At 42.3% G+C, this 13,040-nt stretch overlaps 1 protein-coding gene across 2 annotated transcripts; it reads right to left on the bottom strand.

Annotated features, from left to right (window-relative positions):
• Positions 1-3,168: 3,168 nt before the first annotated feature.
• AQP4 (aquaporin 4) lies at positions 3,169-12,754 on the bottom strand. Of its 2 annotated transcripts, XM_068563134.1 has the most exons (5): positions 12,723-12,754; positions 9,161-9,575; positions 7,759-7,923; positions 7,394-7,474; positions 3,169-3,447 (listed from the first exon to the last, which is right to left on the bottom strand). In XM_068563134.1, the coding sequence occupies exons 1-5, from the start codon at positions 12,752-12,754 to the stop codon at positions 3,169-3,171; spliced, it is 972 nt and encodes a 323-aa protein (XP_068419235.1). The 2 variants fall into 2 exon arrangements, with proteins under 2 accessions (XP_068419235.1, XP_068419236.1); XM_068563135.1 differs by lacking the exon at positions 7,394-7,474.
• Between the last annotated feature and the right edge of the window lie 286 nt (positions 12,755-13,040).

The following is a 13,040-nucleotide window of genomic DNA, read 5'->3' on the forward strand; positions in this document are numbered from 1 at the left end:
TTTGGAATCAGACCTCTAATAATTAGATAGCTTAATTCCATCATACATGTTAGCGAGATATTTCTCATCTTATAAAATCTTCAAGACTGAGCCACAGTTTAAGCCAGCACCTACCAACTGCATTAGGAAAAGGGTCAGACGATAGAAAGTATAAGAATTTATGAAAACATCAAGTGGCAGAAACAAAGTGTAAGAATCTTACATTTAAGCAACTATTTACATACCAGAAAATACTTCCTTCCAGTGTAAAAGTTGAGGACTCTTTGAAGAAAATGTCGTCTTCTATCACGGAAACATACATTCAAATTCTGGGCTCCCAATTTTAAAGAAAGCCCTGAAAACTTAAAAATGATGTTTACCCTTTGTACTCTTTTGACAAACTATATACATTTGCAGTGCAGGGACCACCTTACAATTTGGGGGGTGCTTGTTGTACTTTTCCTTAGGGAAGAGACGGCTGGCATCGTTTCCTGGCTGGGTATAATTCATTTATGTCCTTCCAGTGTTTTCTCTCTGATCTCTTTTCTGTATATCTGTCAGCAGCACTCTCCTGGGAGCAGCACAATGCACTTCATTAATAAGAGGGGATTAAAGGAAAAAGCCCCAGTCTCCTAATACACTTGGATAATTTGGTGCCATCCACAAGGCAAAAGACCCCTGCTGCATAGATGTCATTAGAAAGGTACAATTTCATTACTTTTTACTGGTAGAGCCTTGAGTGAAATACAAAATATGTTGTCTCATATGCAGGGAAAGAAAAGTGCAAAAGCTTTCATTGTCTGCATGCCCCTAAAAGAGTAGAATGCAAAAATATATTTTATGGTTTTTACATTTACATGGCCTTCCTTAGTAGTCCTTGAACTCATGCTTTTATTAAATATGGAGCAAAATAAAGATTAAAAGAAAATTTTGTATCTCCTTAAATCACAAATGAAATTTATATATATATATATTTTCTTAACTAACACACTTGCTTTGAATACCTACTATGTGCCAGGCACTCTGCTCGTTGCTGGAAAACAAATGGCAAAAACGTCATTCATGAGGGCTTTGTTTTGTTTTTTTCCCCAGCACTAACTTATTGAATGCTCTAACTGAAGTGAGTATAAAAGTGAGGGTATTAGAAGTAAACCATATGGCTGAATAAAAATGATCATAAACTAGTAAATTGTAAGCGTATTTGGAAAATGTTTCAGTTTTTTCCTTGCTAACTTAACTTATTTTTGAACTGACATGTTTGCTGATGGTTGATAGCATTATCTTTTGAGCTCAACCACCCCCAGTTTTAAGCCTTTAAGGGTATATTGTGCAAACATTTGAAAAGATCCATCATTAGAAATACACCCTAGTTCCTATAGATGGTGCCCCAAACAGGAAGCAATGTGCCTCAGTGGTGGAGGGTGTCGCCAGCCACCAAAGGGGCCTGGGATTTAGGCACCTGCCAAAAAGATGTCAGGGGGACTCCCAGGGACCCCACTGGTGTGATGTCTCTCTGGGAACCTCGTTCATTACTTTCTTAGCACCGAAGAGAATCAGATTTAATAGTGGTCCATTATCTCACTGCCACACACACACACAACTGCCATTAACACTAAAAAGTGGCACACAGTTGGAACTGTGAGTAGGAGAAGACAGCCCTTGATTATTAGCTATTTACAAGCCACTCTTTGCAGTGATGGGATTTTGCTTTACTATTAGCTTTTGTTCAGTGAAATTGACTTTTTCAGCTCTTTAAGATAAAGGCTAGACTAGACAGTTAAGATGATAGAAACCGGGGTTTCCAGAGACCATTTTACTGACAGAAGGCAAAGCAGTATATGAAAAAAACAAGTTATTTTGACAAATAAATGAGTCAGTAATGAAAATGCTTAAAAAAACCTACAGTATCTCTACAAATGAAAGATTGGTCATCTAGTCAGCTTTGAATACAGAGCGTTTTGATGCCCCCGCCCTTTTATTTTGTGGTCATGTCGTTCCTTGTCTCTCATGCATTTTAATTCTTTAAAATATTGACGTGCACAATGAAGATTATCAACAAGTGTCATGAGAAGTGGGAGAGTAGCAGTGATTGGGACTGGCAGGGCCAGTTTATACCTTCTAGAACGAGCAGAGCTTAATAATTAACAAAAAGTCAGGACTCAACTAGTTATGTTCTTGCTATCAAAAATATGTCTCAGCTAATGTTTAAATATAGTTAACCAAAATGACAAACAAACAAAACCCCCAGTTTTGCCAATAAATTAAAAAAATAAGCAAAATGGTTAAGTGGTTAAAAGCTTAGATTGTTAACCTCATGCGGTGTATTTGAGGATGTGCACTGAAAACAGATCAACTATTTGAAACCAGCATGCAGATTTCCTTTTTCCTTATGATTTTTGTATGATGGTAAATTTCCACCCACCCCCATAAGATCTTACAAGTCTGTTTGTCCTGAATCTCAATGGGTGCCTTATGATGTGGATGTCTTATTAGGTGGAACACATATAGGATTTCTGAACATTCTTTGAATTTCTGGGCTTTAGTTCCATATTACCTTGGGCAGTAAGGAGGAGGAAGGAATATTATGAATTGGAGTTTGGGTTGAAAGTTGGATATTTGAAATATAAATGAAAACAATTCACTAGCAATGACTCTTGTTAATATTCTTTTGCCGAGGTAGTTTAACCTAGGGGAGCTGGTTATAAAAGAGCTTGTTGTATTTGCTCTCTTGAATGTGCATGGCTCTATGACATACTCTGTGTTTTGCCATTGATTAACTTGATTTAACAGAATAAATACTCAAATGAGGATTGACAATACTGGTTTCGTGGGAGAGGAGGAGTAAGCTGATAGGTATGTCTGTAAGTTGTCAGGCAAGCCTTAATAAAATCTTGATACACATTTTAAATTGATTATTAATGAATAGCAAATAGATAAACTAGATACACATTGGCTTTGGGGATACTTCAAAAAGATTTTTTTTTTTTTTTTAGATTTGAAATTCATGATAGGTTTCTTTCATTCCTCCTTGGTAAATAATGAAATATTTACTGTCTAGACTGAGTAATATGACATGAAACAACAAACCTGCACATGTCTAATTTATAACAAATCTGTTTCCTTAATGGGCGGAAGAAAATCTGAGGACCGTTCTAAGGGCTCTTGTCTGCTTTCAGTGCTATCTTCTAGTCATACTGAAGACAACACCTCTCCGGATGGGTCTTTCCCCTTCTTTTCCTCACCCCGGTCAATGTCGATCACGTGCACCACTCCAGGTTTTAGAATCAAGTCGTCGGTCTCTACCTGGCTCCTGTTGTCCTCCACCTCCATGTAGCTCCCTTTTGTTTGCTGGGCAGCTTTGTTGAAGGCTTCTTTAAAACGACGTTTGAGTTCAACATCTGGACAAAAGACATACTCATAAAGGCCACCAGCGAGGACAGCTCCTATTATTGGTCCAACCCAATATATCTGGGGGAAAGATGGAAGAGTTATAGAGTGTAAGTAGAGTAAAACTATTCCTTTGAACAAGGTATGGATATAGAACTTAGCTGGTTTAAATTAAGAGAGCAAATGTGGGGATTCCCTGGTGGCGCAGTGGTTAAGAATCTGCCTGCCAATGCAGGGGACATGGGTTCGAGCCCTGGTCCGGGAAGATCCCACATGCCACGGAGCAACTAAGCCCGTGTGCCACAACTACTGAGCCTGAGCTCTAGAGCCCACGAGCCACAACTACTCAGCCCACAAGCCACAATGACTGAAGCCCGCGTGCCTAGAGCCCATGCTCCGCAACAAGAGAAGCCACCACACTGCAATGAAGAGTAGCCTCTGTTCGCCGCAACCAGAGAAAAGCCCGTGTGCAGCAGTGAAGACACAACACAGCCAAAAAAAAAAAAAAGACATAAGCCGTTATTTTTAAAAAAAGAGAGAGAGCAAATGAGTCATGCATTTTAAAAAAGGAGAGAGAGAAATGGAAAGAAAATAAGAGAATACATTAAATCTACATCAGAGATCCATATATTGCTAAATAACATTTGAACAGAAAATAAGAAAAGACTGTTTCCTCTTCTCTTTTCCTGCTTTCATTAATTATGTTCTTTCCATTTTCTGATAATCCTTACAGTAAAGATAGGTCCTCTTTGGGGGTACGACTTCTTCAGCTGAAATAGAGGAAAAATTTTCTGGAGAGTACTTTTTTTCTTAATATTGCCATCTTACATTGGTCTTTTGCATAATCACAGCCATAGTACAGATTGTATCACTTGGGGCTTTAATTATTCAGTACAGCATGATAAATGGAATATGAGCTCGACCACTTAGCAATCTTGTTACTGCTTGAATCTGTTACATAACTTCCTAAACCTTAATTTCCTCATCTGCAAAACAGGGATAATAATAATACATACCTCATGGGTTGTCAGGATTAAATTGAAATAATACTTGTAAAGTACTTCATAGTTCCAATTTCATTGTAACTTGCTCCATTCCATTGTTTCCTAGACAATTTAAAGATGTATGGGACTAGGCTGGCTATAAGTCACTTTCCTTATGTTACATGATTTCCTCTCTCAAGTTTGGTGATTTGATTTAAGAGAAAACCTCATGGTTTGCCCATTAATCTTCTTGCAGAGTGCTTTCATGGTTCTTACACTGATGACTTGGTGGAAAAATCTGTACTGCATTTATGGATGATGGTTAGTTGAGGATTAGCCATTCCATAGGATTTTATTTCAATAACTGGACGTTTCTATCATATTAGTTATGTGTCTAGAATAAAACAGGTTTTGAGTTTGGATAAACTTCAACACTTGCTTTAGAGCACACGTAGGCTGTAGAATATTAGACATTCGTTCAACAGATAGACTTGAGCAACAAAAACCCTGTCTATTGAGCACTCTTTCTCAGCTGGCTATACTCAGTGCTTTTCTTGTATTAACTCATTTAATTCGAATGATGACCTTTGAGATAGATATTATTATTATTCCATTTTATGGGTAAGAAAATGGACACGCAGAGAGGATGAGAAGCTTGCTTAAGATTTCATGCTTAGCAAGTGGTTGAGCTGGGATTTCAGGTCTGTCTGATTTCAGACCTCTCTTTTGAACCATTATACTGTTTTCTATGATGCTACACTTCTCTCATTTGAAAAAAGTCTGATGAATGCTTCTGGCTTAAAACACTCTCTGGAAACGAAGCTCACCTAGCGTCCTCATTGCAAAATCTAAAGAAAATTCAAACTTTAAGCTGAAACTGAACACATACACTGTACAGGGAAATTGTTGACAAAGTGGCTACAAGAACCTTATGTTCAGGTTCCTTATCTTGAACATGAAAGAAACCATGTCAGAGTTTACCTTCTCTATGCCCTTTCAAAGGAGAAATGAGAGCCCTCCTCTAAATGTCTTTGCACTTTGTTCCTTTGGTAAGATCTCATTTGGTATGTTCTATTCCACAAGCCACAAATCCCGCAAGGGAGAAAAGGGACTGCTAAATCATTATGACATTTCCCCCAAAACACCTACGAAGAAGATGTCTAGCCACGTGCTCTCAAAAATAAACAAATCTCAGTTTCAAGTTGCTATTCCCAAACTCAGAATGCCCTTTAAAGTAACTTTTAAAATTCATAAAGGTAAAGAAGTTCTACTGCTAAAAATATAGAAATCCAGAAAAGAAGACTAAAAAATGTCATTACACTACACACAAAATTCATCATTAATATCTTGTTATTTATTGTCTATCCATCTATCTACAGACATACTTTAAATTAGTTGTTAATTTCACACAAGCTTTGCTACAAAATGGACATCCATTTTCTGTAGGATTAAGTTTGTTATAAAATAGCAACAACAGGAAACCTTGGATTCAATCAACAGCTAAGGATTTTCTTGCTACTTAAATTTTAACTAGTGTACCACAACTCAAGTAATTAATAAAAACATATATTTTCATTCACATATTAAAGTCCTCATGGATTAAAAGTTGTCATTTTTCTAAATTTTATTTACAAAAATTGTTTGAATAAGATGACCTAAAAGTTGTACTTTTATCATAAGATCTATACACTGCCCGTTACAAATTTGTATTCCCATTAATATGGCAAATCTTTAGAGACATACATGCAAATATCAGTGGCAAAGTAACCAATCTCATGGGTGGTATTGTTGACTAAGTTTTTCATGTCTGGGTCCAAAACCTTGCTTTTGATCACTGACTCTCATGCTGTTATTTAATGGGATAGATTACTTTAATGGAATAGATAGGTACACTTTTCTTAGAAGTGAATGCATATAGCAGTGGGGCAATTTCTTCTCATTTGCAACGTACATCAAGGTTGAGTGCGTGTGACTGTGTCAATAACCACTGTATGCGTGAGATTAAAACATAAGCGACACCTACAATGGAAAAGAATCTGAGTATGTATAACTGAGTCAGTTTGCTGTACACCTGAAACTAACATAACATTGTAAATCCACTACACTACAATAAGAACATAAATTAAAAACATAAGTGACATATTCTTACATTCATGATTTAAAAATAAAAGATGTAAAAGAGCATTCACAACATATACATGAAAAGAAAAGCTCCATTTGAAGCTGGCTGACATACACCTATTTTTATTGGTTATTGTAAATTAGTGTGTAAGAGGTCTTCAAAACTGCCACATTATTCATTTAACGGATTTAAATTTCTTTTTGGTAAGAGACAATTGAAAAGAAATTGACTGTGGTATTTAACAATGGATACCACTGCTCTCTGGAAGCACTGTCCCCACGTTAATAAGTAGGGTAGGCATGAGGCTGAGAAGTGTGTCTTTTCTGAAAGTCATTTCTTTTTCCAGCTATGGTTATGGTGATAATAGCATAAATATTTGCACTAATTATTTCTCATCATCTGCAGTTCAAATGCTTCCAACTCCCATACTATTAACTGGGTTCATGCTTTTGTAAACAAAAAAGGTAAATATTTTTGCAATGGGCTATGCTTTTAAGCATTTCTCTTTCTCTTCTTCTTCTTCTTCTTTTTTTTTTTGCAAGCGTATTTTACGTTACTGCTGGGAAGGATTTACTTTCAATTATTTAAACACCATATTCACTTCACCACCCTGATTTTAACTTGTTCCATATAGGCAAACTCCATGTTCAATATATTCTGCTGAAGTCTGTCAGATACAGTGCCCAGAGCAGTGCTTTAAAAAAAAAAAAAAAAGACTGTCTCTGAAGGCCCAGAACTGATATGAGATGTTTTGTAGCAGATCTGTCCTAGTCTCTCCCTAGTCTCTATGCAAGATGTAATAAATTAGGGGTTCAGAGTTGGGAGGAAGAGAAACTAGTGAGCAAAATAATGGGAAAAAAAGAGCTCTCTGGGTAATTGTCCTCAACTGTAGGAAAACAGGCACAATGAACATGGTGGTTACCCAGTGGTTTTCCCAATTTCCCATGATAACGGCAGGTCCAAAGGATCGGGCGGGGTTCATGCTGGCACCAGTGTAATTGATCTATAGGGAAACAGAACACAACTTCAGACACTGCTGAAACAGGGCTACTAACAGGTAGACTTCATTGCAATGTGCTACCATTTGCCAAGTCAGTTAGAGGAACTGTCCAGATGTTAGAAGCCATATCAATGTTCTCATCACAAAGTTAGCAGAAAAATCACCTAAAATGGACAGACGTAGCTGGATACTAAAGAACTACAGCTGTGAAACATAACATCTTCATCCAGCTCTAGGGTGAGGATAAACAACATGGATCAATTGCTTAAACGGGCTTGGAAACTTACTGCAAATAAATGTCCAATTGCAACAGAGAATCCAATTGCTAAAGCTATGGAACCAGTGACATCAGTCCGTTTGGAATCACAGCTGGCAAAAATAGTAAACACCAACTGAAATGTGATTATCAACTCCACCAGGAGACCGTGACCAGCGCTAAGATTTCCATGAACCTGGAGAGAGAAAAATACTCCATCTGAATTAAGGCAAGGGAACATTTTCTATGATAACGTATCATTGTGAAAGGCACATTTTATCCCTTCAAAAACTGATGATTAGTTTGAGTCTTCTTTCCCACCCCTAGCTGAGACACTTGCACCCCTGCCCCCTCAGAAAAGAAGAAATAAATTTCTACTCATTTTGGGCCATCACAGATAATTAATTACTCTTACAATGACCAAGAGGGAGTTTGTGCTGAATGTCCTTTTCTACAAAGGAAGCAAAATATGCCACTGCTGCACTTAACTTATAGAAGAGTTTCTTTAGAGTCTTGTAATTTTATAAGGCAATGATTAAATCCATTAATTAGGTTTAAATTAATTAATATATATTTCAATTAAAATTTAAACCGTGTGTGGTTTTTTAATCAACCCTGGTGCTGAGCTAACAAATGATACTCCTAATCAGCTAAGAACAAAACTAGGATCAAACGCCAGTTTATTTTTTTAAGTGTGACCCTCGATGCAGATCATTTTAAATCTCAGGCACATGACAAGAAACAAAATTGTTCCTTCTGCTAGTGAACCAACAAATAATTGTAACAAAAATGCCTTAAGTTAAATATATAGTCAATATAGTCACTGGGATAGAGAGAGAGAGGAAAAAAACCAACACAATTTTTGTGCTACCCAGACTTAGTGCTATTCAAGTTACTCAATAGCACATAATGATTTCATATGATGTAGTCAGCGTGGCTGGAATCAGTTTTCACCCCTATCAAGAGTCATCAGAGGGGGCTTCCCTGGTGGCGCAGTGGTTCAGAATCTGCCTGCCAATGCGGGGGACACGGGTTCGAGCCCTGGTCTGGGAAGATCCCACATGCCGCGGAGCAACTTGGCCCGTGAGCCACAATTGCTGAGCCTGCGCGTCTGGAGCCTGTGCTCCGCAACAAGAGAGGCCGCGATGGTGAGAGGCCCGCGCACCGCGATGAAGAGTGGCCCCCACTTGCCGCAACTAGAGAAAGCGCTCGCACAGAAACGAAGACCCAACACAGCCATAAATAAATAAATAAATAAATAAATTTGAAAAAATATGTGGATTAAAATGTCATTAAAAAAAAAAAAGAGTCATCAGACATTCCCTGGGAATGAATTAGCAATTTTAGGAAGGTCTCTTAAGCCACCAGTTGTCACTTGGTAGTCTATAAGAAGCCTAGAGTCGGAGTTTGAAAACAAGAGCTAAAGGTGGTACCGTTGTGACTCCCAGGCCTCCCACCACACTGGGAGGCGTGACCAGATAGAGAATCCCGGCTCCGATGATGGCACCCAGGCACTGGGCTGTGATGTAGAAGACAGACTTGGCAATGCTAATCCTCCTCGTGCACACCATGGCCACCGTCACGGCGGGGTTGATGTGGCCACCACTGATGTGGCCAAAGCACTGGACCATAGTTGCGATGCTGAGTCCGAAGCAGAGGGAGATGAGAACCATGTCGACCGGTAAGGGCTTTTCTGCTCCACCCCAGTTGATGGTGGATCCCAGGCTGAGCAGGACAAAAATAAGCATAGCCAGAAATTCCGCCGTGACTGCCTTCCAGAAAGCTTGAGTCCAGACCCCTTTGAAGGCCACCATGATACTCTCTCTTCTACACAAAGGTCCACACTTACTGAAAGGAAAAACAAATCGGCATCAGAAGCTACCAATCCAAGGTTTATGCCTTTAGGTGAAGATGTCCAGGCCCGAAGTCTTGCCCCACAGTAGGGAGGCCACCCGGCCAAAAGTTATTTGCATACAGAGAAAGAATGCTTCTGGAAAATCTCCTTAATTACTTAATTATCTCTTAAGGAGATAATTAAGTAATTACTGTTATGGTTATTTTAACAGTAAATATTGTTATGTTATTCTATTGAGATTGTTATTCTAATCTCCTTTGAGTTAATATCCAAAGATCATCCAGTTTCACTGGAAAATTATCTGAATTGTCCCTAGAAAGGAAAATGTCTAAATCAAGTTCCTTAAAGAATTAAGAATAAAGTATATTTACCTTGTAGTCAATTCCCTCAGAGCAAGTTTTTACGTTTCAAGGTGCTTTTTACATGTCATTTCTATTTGGAACCTACAGCCATAAAAAAGGGAGGTCTTTTCCAGTTTTGTCCTTTATGGTTCAAATGGCATTCTGGAAATGGATTTGTAGAGCTGACTCTCCCTTCTCTCCCCCCATTGGAGACTCTGGATGAAGGCGAGTCCTGCTAGGAAGCCAGGAAGGCTGGAAGGCTGGAAGGCTGTCTTTGGAGAAGGTGAATCTTGTTTGGCGGGAGGGGAACTCGTGGTGACTGGCAGGGGCGGAGGGGACAGTCAGGGCCGCAGCTGGGACCCGGGACTGGGAAGGGGACGCTGCCATGCTCTCCCCGGCCAGTGGGAGGAGTCCGGGAGCCCGCCCGGGTCCGGAGGCGGCGCGGAGCCGCGTCAACCGCAGGCCCCAGGGGCCCCGGAGCGCCTCTCCGAGGGCGGGGACCGGCCACCTGGGCGGGGCGGGCTCCAGGCAGCGCCAGGTGCACAGACGCAGCGGCCCCGCCCGCTGGGTACCAGGCGCAGGCACCTCACCCGGGAAAGTGCATCCTGGCCTCCGCGTACTTTTGCAGGGTTGAGGGACCATCCTCTCTTGGGCCTGACTCTCTACCCCTTGACGTTTACCTCTCAGATAAAACCTCCCAGAGGGGATCCTGGAGGCCAGTGTGTACCAGCGGCGCCCCAGGCACCCTGCCCGCCAAGTGCGGGGGAGAGAGACTTGGGCAGAGCTGCGGCAGGCCGGTGGGCGAGGAGAGTGTGGCCAGGGAGACCGTGGTCCTCAAAGCAGGAGGCTCCGGAGAGCGGTTTTTCTCTAGTGTCTTCCGGACGGCCTTCTCTAAATTCTGCTGGTGCCTCTTCCTGGGGCGGGGAGGGGGCGTTGGGGGGGGGGGAGCTTGCGCGCCTGTGGGCTGGGGGGGTGGGGAGGATGGGTAGGGCAGCGAGGCAGCCTTTGGGATGGAAGACCCTTTCTTCCTCTTAATGTCTTTGGATCTTTAGAGCTGAGAAGGGATGGGGTTTGAGGATATTAATGGCAAGAAATGGTTAGGATTCCCCTTGGGAGGCAATGGCCCCAGTTACCCCATTATTCAAGACATTTGCCCTTATCCTTCATCTGCGATAGTGCGGGAGGGGAGGAGAGTGGAGAGCATTTAGCGGAGACTCTCATCCCAGGGGACTGTGAAAAGGGTTAGACAAGAAAGCCAGGTATTTTAACAGATTAGAATTGTTGCAGCTTTCCCTCTGACGGGCTACGGAGCATGGGCCCTTCCCTGCACTCCCCCCCCCCCCGCCCCCCCCCCCCGCCCCCAGTCACTTACAGTCCCCAGGAGCCCGGGTCCAGCTGGTTGGGGAGTGGAGGCATGCTGTACCAACAAGGACCAGAGGAATGCCGCCCTGACCTTTAGGATTTCGGCTCAGCCCCTGGTTTGACATGGGGATTTGCTTCAGAGTTGGAAAGAAAAACCCATTTTCTGCCCAAGCCTAGGTGGCTCCAGAAGGGAACCAGCCAGCCCTGTCCCCAGCGGTCCCTTGCCCCAGTGAACTCCTCTAAATGAATCATGTAATTGGGAAAAACCCCAGCTGGGAGGACAATGACATCACACTCCCTAGAGGAAGAGACAAAAACAGCACTTGGAGCAGGGCAGCGAGGGTGCCCTGGGGGAGAAATGACAAGTATCCCAAAGGGGGAGAAACTCACAAGTTGAAAAAGATGTTACGAGGCTGGCTTCTGAACTCACCAGTGGCCCACGGCTGTAGCCGAGATGGCAAAGGGCAAGGTGCTATGTCAGGCGATGGTCCTCTGTGGCTGGATTTAGTGGGAAAAAGGAAGAGGACAAGGCAGGAAGCTAAGGCAGCCAGGTGGGCAGGATGCGGCAGGTCCCATTCTCAGCACAGGGATCTGGGAGAGGGCGCCCTGTGTACAAGCCGCCTTCCTGCTGCACCCTCTCCCTCACCTTCCCTAATCATTCTCTGTGCATTTGCCTCCCTCTCCAGAGACCTAATCTGAGAAGCTCAGTTGCTCTTTCAGCTTCAAGATTTTATCAGCCGGAGAAATAAAAACCCAACCCCCCAAGCCCCCAAACAGATAGACTCCTTAAGCATGCCTTTAGCTTTCTTTGAAAACACGCAAAACGCTGATCTCTTTCCAGGGCAGAGTGACCAACCTCAGTCGGCTGTGAACCCCAAAGTCCCCTGGCAGCACATACATACCTCTGGCTTGACAAGCGCTCACCCCAGCTCTCTCACAGCCCCTCTTAATTATCTATCGTCAATGTTCCCTTCCCTGTTCACACTCCCTGGAAATACATCATCACCGTTTGTTTCGCTTCTTTCGCCCCAGAACAAAGGGGGTTTGTTGATGTGACCGGGTTGTACAGAGCCGGACACATTACTTTCTAGCTGAACGCCCAGCCTGAGCCACTTCTGGACAGCTGAGGCCATGGGTGAGTAATTTTTCTGATGAAAAATACTACAGATAGATTTACCTCCATAGGGTCATTTTCTTGTGCTTTCACAGGTCTCCAGTACCTGGAGGATTTTGCTCCAAAGCACCCCTTTTCTTCTGCCCTCTCTCTGCCTCTCCTCTCTTATGAATATGCCCGGTACCCAGCCCTGAAAGAACCACCCACCTGCCCGAGAGTTTCCTTCTAGATTCTGCCTGAGAAGGCACACGTATCTGTAATGAAAGAGTCCGAGTTTCATCTTTCGTCAGAGCATTGTTCCCTTAAGGCAAAGAAGGACTTACCCCCACTGCCTGGCTGCGGGTCTGTCACTCATGCCTCCTTTGGCTAGAGGGCAGCGCTCATTGCCTGCGCCTGGGCTCCCAGTGCACTGGGAGTCAGATTACGGCCACTTGTCTGATTGGGTTTGTGGAGTCTTAGGGGTGGAAAGATTCTGCACCATGTGGCAATCGCTAAGTTATATTTGAACTTGAAATGACTTTTTCTACCCGATCGCTATAGACACAGGGCATTTCAGGAACACGAAATGCTGGCTCACATGAATGTTTCTTTAGCTGGTGACCCTTGAAAATGAGGATTTCCCTAAATCTTTATTTGAGTTC

The sequence above is a fragment of the Eschrichtius robustus genome, chromosome 14 (genome assembly GCF_028021215.1).
Source record: "Eschrichtius robustus isolate mEscRob2 chromosome 14, mEscRob2.pri, whole genome shotgun sequence".
In the NCBI taxonomy this organism is placed as follows: Eukaryota; Metazoa; Chordata; class Mammalia; order Artiodactyla; family Eschrichtiidae; genus Eschrichtius; species Eschrichtius robustus.